The sequence below is a fragment of the Callionymus lyra genome, chromosome 19 (genome assembly GCF_982586985.1).
Source record: "Callionymus lyra chromosome 19, fCalLyr1.hap1.1, whole genome shotgun sequence".
NCBI classification, from domain to species: domain Eukaryota; kingdom Metazoa; phylum Chordata; class Actinopteri; order Syngnathiformes; family Callionymidae; genus Callionymus; species Callionymus lyra.
The window spans coordinates 3,984,933-4,008,406 of NC_141836.1; the positions used below are offsets into that span (position 1 = coordinate 3,984,933).

General features: G+C 43.0%; 1 protein-coding gene across 3 annotated transcripts; it reads left to right on the forward strand.

Moving 5' to 3' along the window:
- The first annotated feature begins 44 nt into the window (after positions 1-44).
- cacna1fb (calcium channel, voltage-dependent, L type, alpha 1F subunit) lies at positions 45-22,908 on the forward strand. Of its 3 annotated transcripts, XM_087781966.1 has the most exons (51): positions 45-409; positions 3,950-4,200; positions 4,312-4,412; positions 4,535-4,640; positions 4,704-4,843; positions 4,992-5,143; positions 5,213-5,365; positions 5,700-5,896; positions 5,970-6,073; positions 6,148-6,299; positions 7,307-7,381; positions 7,443-7,524; positions 8,369-8,395; positions 8,477-8,637; positions 9,749-9,974; positions 10,037-10,244; positions 10,309-10,429; positions 10,829-10,904; positions 10,972-11,038; positions 11,108-11,168; positions 11,662-11,764; positions 11,926-12,055; positions 12,823-12,882; positions 12,934-13,040; positions 13,110-13,197; positions 13,289-13,396; positions 13,505-13,557; positions 13,636-13,782; positions 13,860-14,061; positions 14,177-14,335; positions 14,411-14,521; positions 14,630-14,713; positions 14,894-15,022; positions 15,089-15,154; positions 15,256-15,347; positions 15,407-15,566; positions 15,691-15,818; positions 15,887-15,983; positions 16,839-16,941; positions 16,999-17,100; positions 17,175-17,305; positions 17,378-17,476; positions 17,780-17,840; positions 17,901-18,120; positions 18,335-18,439; positions 19,230-19,366; positions 21,180-21,292; positions 21,354-21,543; positions 21,604-21,666; positions 21,739-21,839; positions 21,893-22,908. In XM_087781966.1, the coding sequence occupies exons 1-51, from the start codon at positions 391-393 to the stop codon at positions 22,142-22,144; spliced, it is 6,180 nt and encodes a 2,059-aa protein (XP_087638092.1). In that variant the 5' UTR covers positions 45-390; the 3' UTR covers positions 22,145-22,908. The 3 variants fall into 3 exon arrangements, with proteins under 3 accessions (XP_087638092.1, XP_087638094.1, XP_087638093.1); XM_087781968.1 differs by lacking the exons at positions 45-409; positions 3,950-4,200; positions 4,312-4,412; positions 4,535-4,640 and having other exon boundaries at positions 4,685-4,843; positions 21,607-21,666; XM_087781967.1 differs by lacking the exons at positions 45-409; positions 3,950-4,200; positions 4,312-4,412; ... (3 more) ...; positions 5,213-5,365; positions 5,700-5,896 and having other exon boundaries at positions 5,949-6,073; positions 21,607-21,666.
- Positions 22,909-23,474: the final 566 nt, after the last annotated feature.

Genomic DNA, 23,474 nt, shown 5'->3' on the forward strand with positions numbered 1-23,474 from the left:
GCAATGTATACAAATTAAATTTCTTAATTCTCATATTCATCTGTCAGACTTGTATTGTCTGGCCCTTTAATTCTCCTGCAGCTGCGCCTGTAACACTGTGTGTGTAATCCGTGTGTGTGCGCGTGTGTGTGTGTGTGTGTGTGTGTGTCAGATTAGTGAACGGGAGCTGAAAAAGAAGCTGAATGTTTTTTTTCTCCTGAATTTCATTTTAATTTCCCCTGCTTTGCCGTACTTGAAACAAAGATCAATGATTAATTCCCGACCGGCAGCGACAGAAGAGGACTTTTATCAGTTGCACATTTAAAATGTGAATTTGTGGATTTTCCACAGTAACGGAGGCGGAAAAGTGATCTGAGACGGATCGATGATCGGAGACTGAGGGTGGCAGAGATGTTGGAGGAGCGCTCAGGTAGGAAACTTCCTTCTCAACAAACTTCTTTGGTTTTTAAAGGCAGTCGAAGTAGATTAATATCATCAACTGAAATTTTCTTTTTTTTATTATTATTTTTATTTAACAGATTAAGTCAAATGTGTAAGAGATATTAGAATACATCACAAGTCATTTAACAAACATAACAAAAAGAACGTCCAAGCGTTTGATCGACTGATGTTAGTAGTTAAATGAAATGATGAGATATAATAAAACACCAGAAAATGACAGACTCTTTATAATCCAAACATTGTTATAACATGAATCTTACATTAGTTATCATGAAGATATAAATAAAACATGTTATTGTCCACTTTCTTAATTATGTTGACCTTTTTTGCATTTTCTATAGATTTAAATCAAGATTGTATGATAGAACATGAATTCCTCATTATATATATATATATATATATATATATATATATATATATTGTATATTCACTACCCATATTATTTTCTGTAATATCTTCAAATATTTATTTCTCAGATAAGCTTCATATTTTATTGGAGTTAAATTCTCTACTTTGACAACGATGTTCCTCTAGCGAAACATTCCAGCTGCAGCATGAATCTACCTAATTAGATGTTTTTTATTTAATGTCAAACCTTGAGGGTTGTTCTGAAAAGCGCTATTTAAATAAACAGGGATATTTTTAACCCTTTTATTCACTCGGCATATGATAAGTGTTTCTATGTCTATGTGCTCACATGGTTGCTCGTCAGATTGAGGTCTCTTTCTCTGTAACAATATGGCTCGATAATACGCTTCAAGTGTTGGTATCTTGAGCTTTTGTTCTCGAGTGATGGAAGGATGATAATGTAGAATGGCTCATGGATCTAAGGCATCTTCACTTGTCAGCCCAATCTCTTGCATTTTTATTGTAAATCTACATTTATTTTCATTCCACAACTGTCAGACTTATTTATTCTTATCAAAGCTTACATGTTGTGTATTTTAAAATATAAAGATCAAAATTATATTGTAGAAATAAAACAAACACTAGTAAGAGATTTATGTTTTTATTCATCTAAAAGACGTTTGAATGTGTATCTAAAAAAGGCCAAATATATAATAAGATAAATAAATAATAATAAAAAACGTGCTAACAAATATAAATGCTTAAAAACAATTTACTATTAAATAAATTATTTAAAAAAAGAGGGAGACATTTAATTTGAGAATATGATAAAAAGTTGTAATTAAATACAGATATATATTGTAGTAACTGTTAATGGCGTCACAGTTTAGGGAACACCAGGTAGCTGACCCTTGACCCCAGAGCCTTTTGGATCTTGTCCTCTATCAGTAGAAGTGTGGCTGGTTAATCCTAAGTCTATATTAGACCTCCTGCGGCAGGAGTGGAGATGTCCTCCACAAAAACTCCTGATAGCGTCGTCATGGCGATAGGTATTAAGGCACGAGACTTTACATCATCTGTTACCGTGGCAGCCAGTAATCCCGCTTTTATTCTGGAGGTCTAAGAGCAGCGACGAGTGGTGAACCGATCGACTGATTCGTCTCTGGGAGGAGACGCTGATCTGGTGGTTAATATCAGTCTAACGCTCTGCTGCCGACTGTGGTTTATTACATTGTTATTTCTTAGACTTTTATTTAATTCCCTGTCATTTTAGATAATAACCACATCAACAGAGTCATATCATCAGCGACTTCATCGTCTATTTTTTAAATAAATATAATCATTTTCTAAAGTACATTTTGCCCGTTCATCATAAAATCAGATGTGTGAGGAGTGAATAAATAGATCTAGATTTTTTTCATGTTTAGTTTGTAAAAAACACAATCGTCTTCTTCACAATGGTCATCATTCTATTCTTGACTGACGTTCTTAAACGCACCACCACTCCTGTTAAAATGAGCAATGAAGAGAATAAGTCAACCCATGTCCACTCATGACCTCCCAGCTGGACCAGGCTGCAGGGTACACACACACACACACACACACACACACACACACGCAACGATAACAAGGCAGGAGGCAGTGATGTGTGACTTTGAAGAGAAAGTCTTATTCAGGACATCATATATCGATGTTGCAATCGACTCGTGACAAAGATCCTGTCGAATGACAAACTCTTCATCAGTTCATCCCTTCACTTTGAAACGTCTCTCAGTTTCCTCACACGAACACAAATGTTGTCTGCCGTGTGTGTAATCGCATTTGTCCCGCAAATCTCAGGGGGACATTTCTGGGATAATTAGCTGAGTTCTGGTTGTCCTGCAGTGAAAAGTCACCAGCTGGACCCTCAGTCTAACTTGTGACCCCCTGATGAGCTCTGCAAAAATACTGGTCAAATGATTTCACAATCAGCCTTGATCTCCATGCATATGTGCTGGGGTATCGAGATGGAGGTGTTTACCGAAGGAGACCTCCTGAGGGATCAATACAGTTCTACCTAACCTAAGGATGAGCCCTCAAAGCCTGAATGAAGAGATCTACACAGTGTCCCTGTGGAAGAACGGCAGGAGGTTTTGTTGAGAAGGTCTAGTCGTCTTTACATCTGCTGTGAGGGGGTGTGGTCTGGCTTAGCTCAACAGACACGCCCCCACTGTCAGGAAGTGTCAGAAGTGAGGAAATTCCACAGACTGATTAAAGTAGCATTTGTTCTGACCAAATTTCCGCAGAAGCACGGCATTCTGGGAGGCAGAGAATCTAGGAAATCACAGAGTGAAGGTCGAGTGAGGCGGCAGATCATCGTGTAATCCCACTGTAGCATCCATCAGAGCTTAAGTGTGTGTACAAGTGTGTGCGCTAGCGTGTGAGCGAGGGAGAGATCTGGGTTGTGATTTGTGTATTTTTGTACCTGCGGTATACTACAACACACACACACAATCACATGCACACGCGCACATGCACAGATCTAGGTCACAGCTGTTCACTCCAGTATTTCTGGTCCCCTCTGTATTTTGGTCTACACCTGGATCGTAGACATAACTAGTCGATCGTAGATGTTGCTGGTCGGTTTTCTTTTTTCTCCAGAAATTTGATCGGATTGAACAAGTTCTGATATTATTGATGGCAGAGCAGGAAGAATGAGGATGATATCGCATCTCCGTGATGGGAAATGTTGGAAAACAAAGTTGCAGAAGCAGATTTTTAAAGAGACGTATTAACAAACCAATGACACACACATACACATTTGTTATGATATTGATATTCAAATCAGTGAAAACGTACACTATTCTTCTAAATGTTTTCTTTAAATCGAATTAACATTAAACACATCACATTTTTTGGTGTAACATACAGAAAAATATAGGTCACTATTGTAATATCCCTCAGTGTCAATTTATAAAATTTACATTTTAATTACTTTCATAACTTTAACAAAGAAAAGGCGAACCCAATTTGAAACACAATCGATTCTTATTTACTTTTAGGCAAGTCTCGAACACTCTTATGTCATTAAAAGAGCTCCATTGGTCTGGTTTTGACAGAACACGAAGAAGTTCCATCAAACATGTCTGTAATAACGGTGACTTAAACGATTGTGTTGCAGGCGCTGGTGGCCATGGCTACTCCAAAGCTGTGGAGGGTCAGCAGGGAGGCGGGGAGGGCGAGGAGCAGGGCGGAGGAGGAGACGGGGGAGGCAGTGGAGGAGAAGGTGGGGAGGAGAAAGATGCAGAGTGGGATGAAGAGCTTGATGGAGGAGATGAAGGAGGCAGGAGGATGACGAGGACCGACACGCTGCACTCCACCACCAGCTCCACGGGCACACAGAGGAGGAGAGGACAACATGCCAAGAAGCAGGTGAGAAGATGATGTCGTTAAAGGTGGAGTGAAAATAGAGTCTGTTCATCAAGGGAGAGTGAAGTGTTGACATGATGCTCATGGTGCTGATGATGGTTATCATCGGTCCAGGTCCAGGGCAGTAACCAGGTCCAGAGGGCTCCTCGAGCGTTGTACTGCCTCAAACTCAACAACCCCATCAGACGCGCAGCTCTGCACATCGTGGAGTGGAAGTATCCTCTTGTTCTGACGAGTGAAGAGGCTGCTGTAGATTTTCTACCCATTAATTGTTATTATGTTATTAGCAAGTAAGTGTTCCGAAAAAATCCCTGTTGGGTTCCTGAACATCTCTCAGACCTTTCGACATCTTCATCCTCTTGGCCATCTTTGCAAACTGTGTCGCTCTGGGAGTCTCCAAACCCTTTCCTGAAGATGATTCCAACTCTACGAACCACGACCTGGTAACACGACCTAGAGCTCACTTTTGTAAGACACAACTTCAAACAAACTCTGTGGTCCTCTAGGAACAAGTGGAGTACGTGTTCCTCATCATCTTCACCATTGAGACCTTCTTGAAGATCCTGGCCTACGGCCTGGTGATGCACCCGAGCTCCTACATCCGCAACGGCTGGAACCTGCTGGATTTCGTCATCGTCATCGTTGGGTAAGAAACATCTTCGCTTGATCGTCGCCAGAACACCTGAGCTGGATCTGTTTCTTTGATCTGCTCTGTCTCTTCGAGTCTCCCACACACAGTAACACAAGTCATTTCAAGTGATCTTTAAGATCTTTTCTTGTGTTTGTTCATGCAGATTGTTCAGTGTTGTTCTGGAAACGATGACCCACAAGTCCGGCGAGCAGGCCACCACTCACCACATGCCGGGGAAACCAGGAGGTCTTGACGTGAAAGCTTTGAGAGCCTTCAGAGTCTTACGACCCCTCAGACTGGTCTCTGGAGTCCCCAGTGAGTTTAGATCAACTTCCCGTCGACCACTCCCTGCATCAACATGCCTGTCTCTCTGCCCGTCACCAGGTCTCCAGATCGTTCTGAACTCCATCATGAAGGCCATGGTCCCGCTGCTCCACATCGCCCTGCTGGTCCTGTTCGTCATCATCATCTACGCCATCATCGGACTGGAGCTGTTCATCGGACGCATGCACAAAACCTGCTACTACATCGGTGCAGGTGAGCGGAGACAAGGATGGAGAGAACTCTGATTAGAGCGGCAAGAAAAAGTAGTAGTAAGGGAGGAAAAGGTTGAAGGGAAGAAAAGAAAGTACCTTTATAGTAAACAAAAGGAAAGAGGAAAGTAAGAAATGAAGATGTATTTAAAGAAAGGTTTGGATCAACAGCTGTATGAGAGAAAATGAAAGGAGTGAGGAAGTAATGACAATAGAAGATGAAGAAGAAGAGGAAAAGGAAGGGATGAAGATATGATCACATGAGGAATCAAAGGAAGAAAAAGAAGATTTGTGCACAAAAGGCGTCATTGTTACTGACTGGTGTGTCATGTGACCAGATAACTACGTGGAGGACGACCCGGTGCCTTGTGCCTTCGCGGGTCACGGCCGCCAGTGCAACATCAACGGCACCGAGTGTCGCGGGCGCTGGGACGGCCCCAACGGTGGGATCACCAACTTCGACAACTTCTTCTTCGCCATGCTGACGGTGTTTCAGTGCATCACTATGGAGGGCTGGACCGATGTGCTCTACTGGGTCAGAGCCGGTCCCAAAACCCACCGACCCGGCCTCCCATCAGCCGGTCTCACTCCCTGTCTGTGTCTCACAGATGAACGACGCCATCGGGTTCGAGCTGCCGTGGGTCTACTTCGTCAGTCTGGTGATCTTCGGCTCGTTCTTCGTTCTCAACCTGGTTCTGGGAGTGTTGAGCGGGTGGGTTGAAGTCCACCGAGCCTCCTCGCCGGTCATGTGACCTCGGAGATGACGGGATGTTGTGAATCCCACAGAGAGTTCAGCAAGGAGAGAGAGAAGGCCAAAGCCCGCGGAGACTTCCAGAAGCTGAGGGAGAAGCAGCAGATGGAGGAGGACCTGTGCGGGTACATGGACTGGATCACCCAGGCTGAGGACATGGACGACATGGATGATGAGAGAAACTCTCGTAAGTCAGACTCACACTCTAACGACCCACAATCCTTCAAACCACTGCATATGGAGGTCAATCATCTTGACCCAGAGTCAACACAAGGGTTAATAAAAGCTTCAACTGATGCAGCTTTATAAACATCATGGAGCCTCTCTGTCACTTCCTGTTGCTACCTTCCTGGTCCACTCAGTGTCCTTGAACTCGACGACCCGAGAAACAATCTAGAAATCTTCCTGGATGTGTGTGTCTGTTTCACAGACGTGTCTCTCCGCTGATTCACAACGAAGCTCTTAAGTGTCCACTTGAGTGATTCTGAGCACCGGGGTCGCGGTGAGTCACGGGGTAACGCTGTGATCCAGGTTAACGAGTCGCACACAGATGACGAGGGATGAAAGTCATCGTCACCAGAAGAGAAGCAGCAGGATATTTGTTGTTGTTGTCGTTTAAATGCTGACTCATCTTTGTAGATGAAGACACACTAATTGCCTGTGAGAAGATGGAAAGTATTTTTCATTTATTATTTGTTCATGTAGACCAAAAAAAACGACTTTTTCAAGTCTTTTCCTTCATCATTTTGCGAAGCTGCTTCACAACTTTAGACTTGTTCTATCCTCCGTCTAATTTAATGACCTGAAGGGGAGGATTCTGGGTCTACGGGACGCCACAGGCAGAATTAAACTTAAGCTCTGGTGAGTATTTGTGAACGTGTTACGACCCAAAGCAAAGCCCGTCATGTTCTTTTGTTTTCAGCCTGAAGACAAAAGCTTTGGTTCAAATCTTAACGTGACTGTTTGAGACAGAAATGGGTCGATGTGAGCTGCACTCGACTTGGGCGGAATCATCGTTGCTTCACTGGACGGTGTGACCCGATCACGGTGTCACCGTTGAATATTTATTAAGTTTCAATATTCACACACACACACACACACACGTTTCAGAGCCGGCGTGAATGAGTTCCTCCGCAGCGCGTCACATGACAGGAAGCAGCTGATGTGAAGTCACTGACGTCCTGGTGTCTGCAGGTCCGTCTCTGGGCGACTTGTCCGATAAGAAGAGAGGAAAGTTTGGATGGTTCAGTCACTCCAATGAAACGCACGGTGAGAAATACAAACACCTTTAATTCATGGTCAGAATGTCTGAAGTGTGTGTTTGTGTCAGCGAGTCTTCCCGCCAGTGAAACGGCATCAGAGAACACGGAGAACATCGACGAAGATCACACCAACTGTTGCCAGGCCTGCTGGTAACTTCCTCGCTCACGCATTCTTATAGATATGAAGTGGACACACACATGTTCTAAATCATTCACACACTCACTCGTGGACACTTGCTTCGCTCATTTATTATCACACAAAAATGCACATTTACACCAAACAAATTAAAAAATACTGTACATGTGTTTATTTTACCCTAGCAAACACACAAATACACACACGAGACATGATACAAACCATTCGCTAAAACACACTCCTACAACAGAAACACAACTACTGAAGTATATCAGTGTCATCTGTATGTTAATTGGTTTAATTTAACATTTTAAATGTTTAAAAGTAGTTTTTCTAAGCATTTGAATTGATGTATTAATTTGTATATTGAAAGGAAGATTCGGTCCAGCCCTCCATAGGATGATTTTAAACATTTTTGAATAATTAAATTAAATAATTACCATTTTGAAAGGTTGAATTGTTTTAAATCTAATAATTTAGTTAAGTTGTTTTTTTTATAATAGATTATTTTTAATCGAAAATGTTCTTCTTCTTTTTTACACATATAGTTTGATATTCTAATTCATTATAAACTAGGTGTAAAAAGCTATTTATTTTGGCATTTTTCAATTCAATTAATTAGAAAAAATATCTGTCAGTAGAACATTTTAAATGATTAAATTCAACCTTTTGATACCATGATGACATTGATATATTTCCATACACTACCTCACTTCATCTCCTCGGTCGCTCACCCACTTACTCACTTACTGACTAACTGTCACGCACTCATTCTAAACTGCTCCACACAAACAAACACACACAACCATGCGTGCTCTGATTTCATCAAGTTAGTGACACATGAAGTTTTTGTTTCAGCGCACGCATGATGAAGATCAGATGTTGGTGAGTTCATTTTTTAAAGACACACATAAAAATAAGAGCATATTTGTTTCGTTGGAGAAACTTTTTTAAATTGTTTCGCAGTCGAACTCTCCGGCGCTGGAATCGCGTCTGTCGCCGTAACTGTCGCACTGCAGTGAAGTCTGTGACGTTCTACTGGCTGGTTCTGCTGCTCGTCTTCCTCAACACGTCGCTCAGCGCCTCGGAACACTACGACCAGCCGGACTGGCTGACCCAAGTGCAAGGTTCGGTAGCTTCAGCACCAGCGTGGAAGGATATCAGTGCCATCAGAAAATGAATTGCTAAATTTCACACTTAAGATGTTGAAACTTTTTTTTCAATTGAATAATTGAATTAAATAATGTAATGTTATATATTAAAAGGTTAAACTATTTTAACACAAAGCATTATGGGTACTTGTATTGACAGCTGCGAGGGTCGACGAGGCCTCGTCAACACACACACCTGCCGCGGACACACAAACATCTTTGTGCGTCATTTTAACACTTTTACGGATCATGAATCAACAGGAAATATACATTTTCATTCATTAAATAAAGTGCATCTTAATATTTTACATTTAATTTGTATATAGTTTAATTCTTTTATTTGTATTTTCTACATTTTATTTGGTAAATTATCCATTTTTCATGATATATTATAATTATGTCCAGTTCAAATATTTTGCTGCGTCAATAAAATAAAGAGTAAATGTAAATACAATCTTAAATAAAAAAAAATAAAGGTCATTAATTAATAAATAAAAGAGTGATTAACCTTTGTTTTTGAACACCTATTTTGTTACCTATTTTTTAAATAATTTAATAAAATATATAGATATTCCAAAAACATTTTGTAGGTTCTCTGTACTTATATGGTGGCAGTTTTATACTAACATTTCTATCTTGAATTGAAATGGCAACACATTTAAAAATATTAAATTCTTAAATATTCAATTTAAAACGTTTATTCTTTAATAATTAAAAAAAGAAAAATCAAATAATTATACATGGAAAAAACTGCCTTCATCTTAAAAAATATTCAATTTATCAAATTCAGTGAAAAAAAAATCAACCTTTACATAAAAAATGATTGAATTAAATAATAAAAATACAATGCTTTAAAAAAACAGCGACTTTTCATAAAAAGATTCAAATGACCTCCAAGTTACTATTTCTATGACCAATCCAACTGATCAATATTAAATTGTTATTTTTGGCTGTTATTGTCAACAATGGTTATGAAGGAGCGACTTGTAGGAACAAGCATAACGTTACTATTTTTTATTATATACTGAATAGACATCTGGAAGGAGAAGCACTTCTGTTGATATAAGATTTCTCATTGTGTTTTCAGACATCGCCAACAAGGTTCTGCTGTCGCTGTTCACGGTTGAGATGCTGCTGAAGATGTACAGTCTGGGTCTGGCTCACTACTTTGTGGCATTTTTCAACCGTTTCGACTGTTTTGTGGTGTGCGGTGGCATCATCGAGACCATCATGGTGGAGCTGGGCATCATGCCGCCGCTCGGCATCTCGGTGCTGCGCTGCGTCCGTCTTCTGCGAATCTTCAAAGTCACACGGTGAGAAGCAAACTCTGGAAAAACCCTGAGATGGAAAGATAGATAAACTTTTGTCTGTGCAGCCACTGGACGGCTCTGTCCAACCTGGTGGCGTCGCTGCTGAACTCCATGAAGTCCATCGCATCACTGCTGCTGCTCCTCTTCCTCTTCCTCATCATCTTCGCTCTGCTGGGCATGCAGCTCTTCGGAGGGAAGTTCAACTTCGACGAGACGCAGACCAAACGCAGCACATTTGACGCTTTCCCTCAGGCGCTGCTCACCTGCTTCCAGGTAAACCACTCGTCTCCTCCAAACCGTCCACATCAGTCATCGTCTCACCGCCCGATGTGTTCAGATCTTGACAGGAGAGGACTGGAACATCGTCATGTATGACGGCATCATGGCGTACGGCGGTCCCGTGTTTCCAGGGATGATCGTCTGCGTTTACTTCGTCATCCTGTTCATATGCGGAAACTGTATCCTTCAGAACAATAGATAACAGATGCTGCTGATCCAAAAGATTTGTGACACAAACTGGACTTCTAGACCTTCCATGAACTTCTTCTTGCAATTCAACATTGAAGTTTGTTGGCAATTATTTTTCTGAGTCACTTTATTACATGGAATTTTGCAGCGGAGGTCGATGGAAGAGAGAATGACTCATCTCTCTCTCTTTGTTAGAAGTATTGACGTAGCCGAGAGATGACGGCTGACAAAAAAAGTCTGTGAGCCAAAGTAGTTTTTCATCCTCCGGGACGAGACCGTCCATGAACGGGTCACTTCAAACATGCCTTAATGTGAGGACGATTGATACTGAAGTGGATTGACCTGCATCATGATCAACTATTGAGCGTCTCACCTTGACCACGACTCAGACATCTTGCTGAACGTCTTCTTGGCTATCGCTGTGGACAATCTGGCCGGCGGTGACGGAGATGACAAGAAGAAAGAGTGAGTGATGCGATCGAGGAGGGGGAGAAAGAAAGGAATCATCAAACCTTCTTTTTTTCTTTTGCAGAAAGAAGCCGGAGGGAGTGGAGGAGGAACTGGAGGAGCTGGAGGAGGCAGGAGAGGAAGAAGTGAAGGTGAAAAAAAGGGTGAAAGTTGATAATTAGCTCTAGAAGTTGATGATGGGTTCGAATGTTTCTCTGCAGGTGGATATTGATGAAGACACAGAGTATGAGGAGGAAGAGGAGCTGCAGGAGGGAGAGGCCGGTCAGTAAAGTATCATCATCATAACGTCGAACGATCATATACAGAAACTGAAACGTTAAAAAGTTTAAAACCATGCATGAGACACCGTGAGTCAGAGAATAGTCTCGTAATGACAAAGTGTAACACAATAACATCCTCAGAAAGACTCAAAGAATAGTTGTGTTTGTGTTGCTTAGATTGATGCTTCTTCTCAATGCCCGTCACACAACACCAAAAACAAGACAAATCTTACTTTAGAAAGACACAGTCTTCCCTGTTTCAGGAGAAGAACTCCCTGATGCCCATGTGTCACCAGATGAGGATTCAAAGAGTTGCCAAAACATCTGTCCCAATCTGTCCTCAAGTTTTTATTAGCTTTTTTTTAATCACATTCACATTTTTTAACATTACCAGACGAAAAATTGAAGATAAAGAAAGTGCTTGGCTCGTACTTTTCGTGTTCATCAACACAGAATCAAACATGTAAATGTGACAGTTGTGTTGTGTTCCACAGATGGAGGAGTCCAGTTAAAGATGGCCGACCTGGCCCCTCCAAAAGAGAAAGTTCTCCCGATCCCTGAAGGCAGCGCATTCTTTTGCCTGAGCAAAACCAACCTGTGAGTCTGATGATGATGATGATGATGATGATGATGATGATGATGATGATGACGAAGATGATGATGATGACGATGATGATGATGATGATGATGACGATTCCATGTTCCTATCAAGTCTGCAGTAGCTGAAGATGAACCTTCTTGTCTCTCTGTGTGTCAAGGATCCGTGTGGTCTGTCACAAACTGATCCATCACCACATCTTCACCAACCTGATCCTGGTCTTCATCATCCTCAGCAGCTGCTCGCTGGCAGCTGAGGATCCCATCAGAGCTCACTCCTTCAGAAACAATGTGAGTCAACAAAAGTCCTCTAATCATGAGAAGAACCTCCACAACCATCATGCTCTTCCACTGAAACATTATTACATCAAAATAGAACGTCAGGTACGAGCTGCTCCTGTCACTATAGGCGTTCGCCAGGAGCAGGAGGTGTAAAGTCAGAACAGGAAGTGGTTTGGAGAGTGAATTATGATAATCAGATATTGATGGAGTGAAAGATGAACAAGTGAAAAGTGTTTTAATAAGGACGAGTGAGTCGCCCTGCGGTCTGAGCGAGGAGGAGGAGTTTGTGCAGATTACACAGCAGAAGTGGGTCACTGACTAACCGGGTTAAAGAGAGAAAATCACCAGTTTAATGTGTGTGTGTGTGTGTGTGCGTGTGTGTGTCTGTGTGTTCAATCCAGCTGTTAAAAATAATTGCTATGTCTTGCATGCAGCAGCAGCTTCATCACACACACACACACACACAGATGTTATCTTACCTTATTTGTCAGGCTCATGATGTCACTGATAATGACGAGGCTATTATGACAAAGTTTGGTTTGTTGATGAGACTAATTGTCTGTGACAGTATCTGATCCTTTCAAGTTTATATTCTTTTCTCTTGTGTGTGTGTTTGGAAGGATTTTGGGTCTACACAAATGAGTTGTGTTGTGTTTGTTGTGCAGAATTGTGTTGTTGTTCTGACTTTTGTCTGTGTTTGTTTGTTATAGCGCAGGTTTTAAGTGATAAATGTGTGTGTCCAGTGATGGCCTTGAACATGTGTGTGTATTTTTCAGGTTCTGGGTTATGCTGACTACGCCTTCACCTCCATCTTCACAGTGGAGATCCTGCTGAAGGTAAAACTTTGCATGTGTTGTTTTCTGGTCATTAAGTCTGGTCTGGTTCAGATGACGGTCCACGGAGCGTTCCTCCATGCTGGGTCCTTCTGCAGGAACTGGTTCAACCTGCTGGACCTGCTGGTGGTCAGCGTGTCACTAGTCTCCTTCTTCCTGCAGTAAGTTACTCGGCTCCTCTCGTAGTTATAGTGTCTTTAGGTTCTGATGTGTTGTGCTTGTGTCTGCAGCTCCAGTGCCATCTCCGTGGTGAAGATCCTGCGAGTTCTCCGTGTGCTAAGACCTCTGAGAGCCATCAACAGAGCCAAAGGATTGAAGGTAACGGACCTGAAGTTCCTACAGATGTTCACCTGCTGCTGCAGCTGTTCTCTCACCTACGTGTTTGGCTGTGCGCGTGTGTGTGTTGCAGCACGTGGTCCAGTGTGTGTTTGTTGCCATCCGAACCATCGGGAACATCATGATCGTCACGACTCTTCTTCAGTTCATGTTCGCCTGTATCGGGGTGCAGCTCTTCAAGGTTCGCTCTGACTGAGAGATCTGAGATACACTCATGCCAGAGTGTAACTATGACCCGGGTCTGTCCCGTGGTCTCCTCCCGTCTCAACAATAGTGTGTGTGTTTTCAGGGTAAATTCTACCGATGCACTGATGAAGCAAAACACACCCCAGAGCAGTGCAAGTGAGTTCACGCTTCTTCAGACAGTTTTTAAACTTGTGTCACGTGCACATGTACACACGTGTGTGTGTCTGTTGGCAGAGGGACGTTCGTGGTGTATAAAGACGGAGACGTCAATCATCCAATGGTCAGAGAGAGGATTTGGCTCAACAGCGACTTCAACTTTGATAACGTTCTGATGGGCATGATGGCGCTCTTCACCGTCTCCACCTTCGAGGGCTGGCCAGCGTGAGTGCTTAAAGATAATGTGGAACGAAACAAACACACTCCATCTAACAGCTAACGCTCCTCTGCGCCCCCTGCAGGCTGCTGTACAAGGCCATCGACGCCAACGGCGAGAACGCCGGCCCGATCTACAACTACCGTGTGGAGATCTCCATCTTCTTCATCGTCTACATCATCATCATCGCCTTCTTCATGATGAACATCTTCGTGGGTTTTGTCATCATCACGTTCCGGGAGCAGGGCGAGCAGGAGTACAAGAACTGTGAGCTGGACAAGAACCAGGTGCAGTTGAGACTCAAACAGTATTTTCTGTGTCCAAAAGATTTGATTGAGGTTGATTTTAAAAGTTTTTGTTTTGTTAAAAGTATGTTAAATAGTTGTGGTTTTGTTAATGCAGCGTCAGTGTGTGGAGTACGCTCTGAAGGCCCAGCCGCTCAAACTCTACATCCCTAAGAACCCAGTTCAGTACAAGTTCTGGTCCATCATCAACTCCACTGGCTTTGAATATGTCATGTTTGTCTTGATCCTCCTCAACACTGTCACCCTGGCAGTCCAGGTACGACTCCGGCCTCACAGTCTGACCCAGTCCCTCTGTCAACCTTCTCTCATCTGGTCTTCGTTGTGACCGCAGCACTACGAGCAATCCAAGTTCTTCAGCCACGTGATGGACATCCTGAACATGGTGTTTACTGGACTCTTCACTGTGGAGATGCTGCTTAAGCTGCTGGCTCTGAGGATGAGGGTGAGGCCACACACACACACACACACACACACACACACACATTTATAGAGTTATTCATTGTTGAATAACAATCAAATAAAATTCTAATGTTTTGATTTTCTCCGATAGCATTACTTTGTGGACGCCTGGAATTCTTTCGATGCTCTCATTGTAGTCGGGAGCGTCGTGGACATTGTGGTCACAGAGTTCAGTGTGAGTGTTTCCTCCTTCCTCATACTTATCTTAAGTATCAAATGGATGAAGGACAGATTTGGTAAATTGATGAGGATTATTCTGTGGATGAATAGATGTACAAAATATTTAGTGTATTAATTTCTAGTTTCATTGAAACAAGAACTAACTTGTTATAACTGGGTGTCATTATTGGTCCAGAGTGGAGAGGACAGCTCTCGAGTGTCCATCACCTTCTTCCGTCTGTTCCGAGTCATGCGTCTGGTGAAGCTGCTCAGCAAAGGAGAGGGAATTCGAACTCTGCTCTGGACCTTCATCAAGTCTCTGCAGGTAACAGAGATACAAGACCCGCTGCCGTGCTTCAGGACACATGGATAACTCTCTGCTCTCCTGCAGGCTCTGCCATACGTAGCTCTCCTCATCGCCATGATCTTCTTCATCTATGCTGTCATTGGGATGCAGGTACACGCCCTCTAGTGGTGGCGTTACACAAATGCATCTTTTATTAACAGGTATAATCAGTTCCTTATTTCCTGCTAAACTGTGTGTTCTGTTTATGTCAGACCTTTGGGAAGATTGCGATGCAGGATCTCACTCAGATCAATCGGAACAACAACTTCCAGACTTTTCCTCAGGCTGTCCTCCTCCTGTTCAGGTCTGAGCCTCCATCTTTGTGTTTCCTGAACATCTTAGTGACTGCAGGTGTGTGTGCAGGTGTGCCACAGGTGAGGCCTGGCAGGAGATCATGTTGGCCAGTCTTCCAGGGAAGCGTTGTGATCCGGAGTCGGACTATGAGGCTGGAGAAGAATTCACCTGCGGAAGCAACTTTGCCATCGTTTACTTCATCAGCTTCTTCATGCTGTGTGCTTTTCTGGTCAGGACACACACACATGCACAAGCACACACACTAAATCAGAAACAATAAATGTACTGATTATTTAAAACTTCAATCTAGGTCAACAATACCTCAGGTAAAAATGTTGTGTCATTATTTTCAGATCATCAACTTGTTTGTTGCCGTCATCATGGACAACTTTGACTATCTGACGCGTGATTGGTCCATCCTGGGGCCACACCACTTGGACGAGTTCAAGAGAATCTGGTCTGAATACGACCCAGAGGCAAAGTACGACCTGCGTCTTGCTCTGATATTGTCGTAGTTTGTCTGAAATATATATATATTCTTGCCTCTAGAGGTCGCATCAAACACCTGGACGTGGTGGCGTTGCTGCGGAGGATCCAACCTCCTCTGGGTTTCGGGAAGCTTTGTCCTCACAGGGTGGCCTGTAAGGTACTGGGAAGCATCTTCTCTTCGCTCCTCATGCACACATGCAACTAGAGGTGTCAACGTCTACACGTGTCAACGGTTACACGGATATTAAATCATAACAGTTTAGAAAAGATCAAGGTTTTTTTTAACATCTGCAGCGTTTATTTATCATCAGTATAAACCTGCCTGCAAGTGACATGAAGCTGCTATTAACCAATGAGGCGGATGAATGTGTGTGATCTGGTCATGTGATGTAGGACTCTACAGGATGCTTTGTCAATAAAGTTATAAGACGTTGACTAGCTTTTATCAACTATTGTTAAAAGATGCAACACAGTTTTATTCATACATAAGTGTTTAACTTGTATTCATACACAGTTTATATTGTTTGTAAATTTGAAAATAAATATAGTTTGGCTTTGTTTTATTACTCTGCAGTTGGTATTACTATGGAAACTTGCAGAATAATACTACGATGACTCACTGAGTAATACTACGATGACTCGCTGAGTAATACTACGATGACTCGCTGAGTAATACTACGATGACTCCCTGAGTAATACTACGATGACTTGCTGAGTATTACTACGATGACTCTCTGAGTAATACTACGATGACTCGCTGAGTAATACTACGATGACTCACTGAGTAATACTACGATGACTCGCTGAGTAATACTACGATGACTCGCTGAGTAATACTACGATGACTCACTGAGTAATACTATGGAGAATCACTGAGTAATACTATGGAGAATCACTGAGTAATACTACGGAGCCTCTTGGAGTAAACTACTGTGACTCACCGATAGAAAGGAGTGTAAACGTTGACACCCCTACATGCGACCATGATGCTGATGATTGTCCTCCTCCTCAGCGTCTGGTGGCCATGAACATGCCACTGAACGCCGACGGTATGGTCACCTTCAACGCCACGCTGTTCGCCCTGGTTCGCACCGCACTGAAGATCAAGACAGAAGGTTAGTACAGAAACCAAAACAAACACAAAGGGAACTTCAACCACTGTTTGTCACCAGGTAACTCGGACCAGGAGAACGAAGAGCTCAGAGGAATCATCAGGAAGATCTGGAAGAGAATGAAACCAAAACTCCTGGATGAAGTCATTCCACCACATGAAGGTCCAGACACCAGTTTAATTCCTAACAATCAGGCCATTAAGATGCTCGTGCATGACGTGTGTGTCATTCTGCAGAAGAAGAGGTGACGGTCGGAAAGTTCTACGCCACATTCTTGATCCAGGATTACTTCAGAAAGTTCCGGAAGAGGAAAGAACGTGGAGCCCTTACGGTGGAGGCAGACACTCAGAACTCTTCTGCTGTTCAGGTCCTTATAAAGAAACACACAAAACCTACCATTTTGTTCAACATTTTTAATTGTGTGAGTCTTTCTGTGTAGTTGTGTAAGGCAGGTCTGAAGACGCTCCAAGATTTGGGTCCAGAAATGCGTCTGGCTCTAAATGAAGATCTGGACGAAGACGAGGATCCTTTATACAAGGTCACGCTCAAGCATACAAACCTACTCACGATAGAAATGTTGGGAGAAAATAAAGTGAAAAAAAGATGATGAAGTGAAAGATAGAAGAGCGCTCGTCCTGGTAGATTGTCTCCCTCTAGTGGTCATCGTCAGAAATCCAAGTTAAAATGCATTTATTATTAGTTCTTCACTTTTGACTTATACATTTCTTTGTAATCAACTTTAATACAAGTACACATTTCTGAAGTATTTATTTGCTAATAGCTGGGTAATACAATTTTTTTGATGTGATAAATGGATAATTAGTCAATCTTTTCTCAACAGGGGGAAAATGGTTTCGGACCAGAAAATGAGGGGCGGAGCTCCAACCTACCGACACCGACAGGTGAGCGCCGTCTTTTACCTGCCCACGTGTTTGTCTCTGACCTCACGCTTCTGACCACAGGCTCGTGCGGGTTCATGTCCGAGGACCGGATCTCCAACGGAAGCCTGATCCATCGGGTCGGGTCTCTCACCAAGATGCCGAACGGCAGCGACCACGACGACCACGGCGGCAGAGGAGATCATCAGAGGTCATCGTTCAACCAACACCATCACCGGAGGTCGTCGGGGAAGAACAACTTCCAGGACCACGTGGAGAAGAGAGGCTCCTTCAGACACGCACGGTAGGAGGATTCCAAACATGATGAACACATTTACCCACTTTTTAATTTAATTTTAACCTTTAAGATAATAATATTATTATGGAAACGGAAGAAACAAAGTACTCAGAGACTTATTAAGTGAGACATGTCGCTGCAGTTCTACGTATGTCCACACGATGGCGCTGAACATCCACCACACAAACGGTAATTGTTCCATCTGTCATTTGACCTACAGAAGAGAGTCCAGAGACAGACATTGGAGGAATGGAGACGCAGATGGATATGGAGAGAACGGTTACTACAGCAGAGAAGAGGACAATGACTACAGAGAGAGAGACAGGTACACACACACACACACACACACACACACACACACACACACACACACACACACCCCCACACACACACACACACACACACACACACACACACACACACACACACACACACGTGAGTTAAGTGTTGATGCTCGTGCTGTGATAGTCCATGTGTTGCCCGGGGCAACATGTGACCCTAGTTGACCCTTTTAGTGTATAATCTAGTTTAGTAGTGTATTCTATTATAGTACTTAAGTGCCATCAGAATGTGGTTACGTTTAACATTTCTAATGTGTTGTTTTTTTCAATTTAAATGTTAATTTATTTATTCTTTTAACATTGAATTTGTTTTATTGAATAATTGCATTTAATTATTGTTTAAGTATAATTGCTTTGGAAACTGCTATGATGAGTTGATGTTCCAGTGATTCTGCGTCGTCACATGATCGTCTCTGTGTCACACAATTGGCTGAAAGTTGGATCAAGTCGCTAAAAAAACAACATTTATAAAATAAATCGTTTTTTTCAATATTCTGATGCCGCTTATATACTTCAGTATAAACCTTTTATAGTTTATTTTCTGACTGGATTTTTACTAGTTTTTAAACCAAAACCGTTTGACTTGTTTTATAATTTGTTGTTTTGATAAATATTATTTTTCTTTATCCCTGTATCTTGTTTTTGTGTGTGTGTGTGTGTGTGTGTGTGTGTGTGTGTGTGTGTGTGTGTGTGTGTGTGTGTGTGTGTGTGTGTGTGTGTGTGTGTGTGTGTGTGTGTGTGTGTGTGTGTGTGTGTGTGTGTGTGTGTGTCCAGACACTACCGGGACGAGCCTCCCTTGTACAGGGATCACTACGACAATCACAACCACTACAGCAACTCTAACTACAGTAACGAATACAGCGACTGCAGGAGGACGACCAGAAGACGTCTGCTGCCGGCGACACCTACAGGTGAGAGCAGAGCATTGAAGCAGGAACAGTCTGTGATGATGCTGTCTTGTATCACGATACAGAGTCAATTATACTACATATCGTTATACTGTAGTGACAAGGTTATATTTGTAGTATTGTGGAGTACTTGACTCTGGTGTTGTGATACTGTAGTAACAAGGATATATGTGTAGTATTGTCCAGTACTTGACTTTGGTGTTGTGAAACTGTAGTAACAAGGATATATGTGTAGTATTGTCCAGTACTTGACTCTGGTTTGTAGATAGTGTAGTAACAAGTAAATATGTGTAGTATTGTCCAGTACTTGACTTTGGTGTTGTGAAACTGTAGTAACAAGGATATATGTGTAGTATTGTCCAGTACTTGACTCTGGTTTGTAGATAGTGTAGTAACAAGTAAATATGTGTAGTATTGTCCAGTACTTGACTCTGGTTTGTAGATAGTGTAGTAACAAGGATATATGTGTAGTATTGTCCAGTACTTGACTCTGGTTTGTCGATAGTGTAGTAACAAGTATATATGTGTAGTATTGTCCAGTACTTGACTCTGGTGTTGTGATAGTGTAGTAACAAGTATATATGTGTAGTATTGTCCAGTACTTGACTCTGGTGTTGTGATAGTGTAGTAACAAGTATATATGTGTAGTATTGTCCAGTACTTGACTCTGGTGTTGTGATAGTGTAGTAACAAGTATATATGTGTAGTATTGTCCAGTACTTGACTCTGGTGTTGTGATAGTGTAGTAACAAGTATATATGTGTAGTATTGTCCAGTACTTGACTCTGATGTTGTGATAGTGAAGTAACAAGTATATATGTGTAGTATTGTCCAGTACTTGACTCTGGTGTTGTGATAGTGTAGTAACAAGTATATATGTGTAGTATTGTCCAGTACTTGACTCTGGTGTTGTGATACTGTAGTAACAAGTATATATGTGTAGTATTGTCCAGTACTTGATTCTGGTGTTGCGATAGTGTAGTAACAAGTATATATGTGTAGTATTGTCCAGTACTTGACTCTGATGTTGCGATAGTGTAGTAACAAGTATATATGTGTAGTATTGTCCAGTACTTGACTCTGATGTTGCGATAGTGAAGTAACAAGTATATATGTGTAGTATTGTCCAGTACTTGACTCTGGTGTTGTGATAGTGTAGTAACAAGTATATATGTGTAGTATTGTCCAGTACTTGACTCTGGTGTTGTGATAGTGTAGTAACAAGTATACAGTATATGTGTAGTATTGTCCAGTACTTGACTCTGGTGTTGTGATAGTGTAGTAACAAGTATATATGTATAGTATTGTCCAGTACTTGACTCTGGTGCTGTGATAGTGTAGTAACAGTATATATGTGTATTATTGTTGAGTACTTGACTCTGGTGTTGTGATAGTGTAGTAACAAGTATATATGTGTAGTATTGTCCAGTACTTGACTCTGGTGTTGTGATAGTGTACTAACAAGTATATATGTGTAGTATTGTCGAGTACTTGACTCTGGTGTTGCTTTCATTTGTTTTCAAACCAAAATATGTCCAAACATCAGCTTTAAAAGCTGCTGGACTCACTGTATCCTCTCGTCCTCAGTCATCGCCAGGATCATGTAGGATTTCATTGTTACTTTAAGAAACAATGACTTCGTTTTTTCAATTGCAACACAAAAATGAACAAACGCCTTGAATATGGGAATGTTAATTGTAAATATTAAAATCTAATTATTTTATTTTATACACCATTATAAATATAAACCATAAAGAACTAAGTACATATTTAAATGTATCCATTTTTTCTTCCACACTTCTGTCTCTCGACGCAGGTCGTAAACCCTCCTTCAACATCCAGTGTCTGCGGCGTCAAGGCAGCAGCGACGACCTGCCGATCCCCGGAACATACCACCCCACCTCGCCGCCGCGCCACGCTCGAGCACAAGTACACACTCACCCCTGCTGTAACACAACTCAAGCGCTCACTCACACCTGTCGTCCCGCAGCAGACCTACGGTCAGTACGACTCCCATCACCTGTCGGGTCGATCGGCCGCCGCCTCCTCCGCGTCGTGGGCGAACCCCTGTCCTCGCCGGGGTCGCCTCCTCTACGCGCCCCTGATCCTGGTGGAGGAGGAGGGGAGTCCCACGTGGGACGGGGGGCGGAGTCAAGGAGGGGAGGGCCAGAAGTCAGGAGGTGAGGAAACATGACCTTTTTCAGTCGTTTACAACAAAGTGTCATCTCGTCTCCTGCCAGCAGGTGTCAGTGTGACGGGGGCGGCACCGCGACCAGCCTGGTACGGAGCTCCTGGAACATCAGGTGAGAGCGTGAAGCCGCCATGACGCTCCTTCATCAGCTGAACATCATCATCATCACCGTCTTGTGTTTCAGCTCCGCCCCCCTACAGAGCCTACACCACCCTCAGAGTCCCGTCTCAGCTCGGCGCTCAGTTCTCGGAGAAGCGAGGGTCGGCCGACAGTCTGGTCGAGGCGGTGAGTGGCGTCCTCTGTTGCCGTGACAACGATGCTAACATCTCTCTCTGAAGGTGCTCATCTCCGAGGGTCTCGGCCTCTACGCTCGCGACCCAAAGTTTGTCGCCTTCGCCAAGCGTGAGATCGCGGACGCGTGTCACATGACCGTGGACGAGATGGAGTCGGCCGCCAGCGACCTGCTGGGGTCCGGGAGCCACAGCTTGACGGCGGCGGACCCCGCCCTCTACAGCGACGAAGAGCCCACCAGGACGGGCCGCGACGAGGACGAGCTGGCGGACGAGATGACCTGCGTGACCTCGTTCTGATCAAGCAGGGAGTGAAGGAAGACTTAGCCTATGGTCACATGGATTATGACCCATGATGCACCGGGAGAGCACACATGTTGTTGTGATGCTTCAGCAGCAGAGGGCGCCAGACGAGCAGCGCTTCCGTCGAACCTGTTCTTTCTGTCGGGAAGTTGAACTGAGCTTGACAGCCAGAGAAGGAGGCGTGTCCTCGGAGCGCGTCTGGAAATGTTGCGTCACATGACCTCAGTCGTGAAGAATGACTCGAGCCGATGTCACGCGTGTGATCAGCATGTTTGGAATCCTAATTACAAGCTTCATTTTCTCAGTCTCGAACGTTTCTGTTGTTCTCTTTCATTTCTCAAGTCGCCATGGTGATGTACAGGAGCCCAGGCTAACGTAGCATTTAGACGCAGTTTAGTAGTTCATTTCTGGATATGTAGCGCCCCCTGCAGTGGCAGCCGCGAGTTGTTTACTACATTTGACTTCAATTATAAGAGAGATTTCAAAACGATGTCGCCCCCTTGAGGATCGCCGGAGTAGATCATGTCCACAGAGACGCACACACGATGTCAATGTTGCTGCGGACTCTCAATCCCATCATGCACCAGGCTCCAGACTGTCTGCACCTCCTGTGTACTTTTGTATGTTTTCTATGTTTTTTAATGACGTGTTGTGTTGACGTGTCGGCAGGAGTTTCTCAAGTCTTCGTCCATCTGTCACTTCAGTCGTCAGTCAAGGGCTTCAAACAAGACATCAAATCAATAAAGACAAGACAGCTGCAAGAGCTGCATCGCTTCTTGACTTCATCATCACCATCATCATCGTCATCGTCTTCATCATCATCATCGTCATCATCATCATCTTCATCATCTTCATCATCATCGTCATCATCTTCATCATCATCATCATCTTCATCATCTTCATCATCATCTTCATCATCTTCATCATCACCATCATCATCGTCATCGTCTTCATCATCATCATCGTCATCATCATCATCTTCATCATCTTCATCATCGTCATCATCATCATCTTCATCGTCATCTTCATCATCATCAGTGAATCACAGCAGCAAGAACTTGGACTGAACTTCAGATGAGCAGGAGCATGAAAAGGAGGAGAAGGAAGTGGTTGAGGAGTCAAGGAGAAAAAGAGTGATGAGTAGAGAATTAAAGAGTGATAACCAGAAGAGAAAAGAAAAGTGGGATGACCAGATAAGTAAAGAGTGATAACTTGGGGTGAAAAGAAAAGAGTGATGACTATAGAAGTAAAGAGTGATAACTAGAGTAAAATAAAGGAGTGATGACTAGAGAAGTAAAGAAAAGAGTGATAACTGGGAAAGAAATGA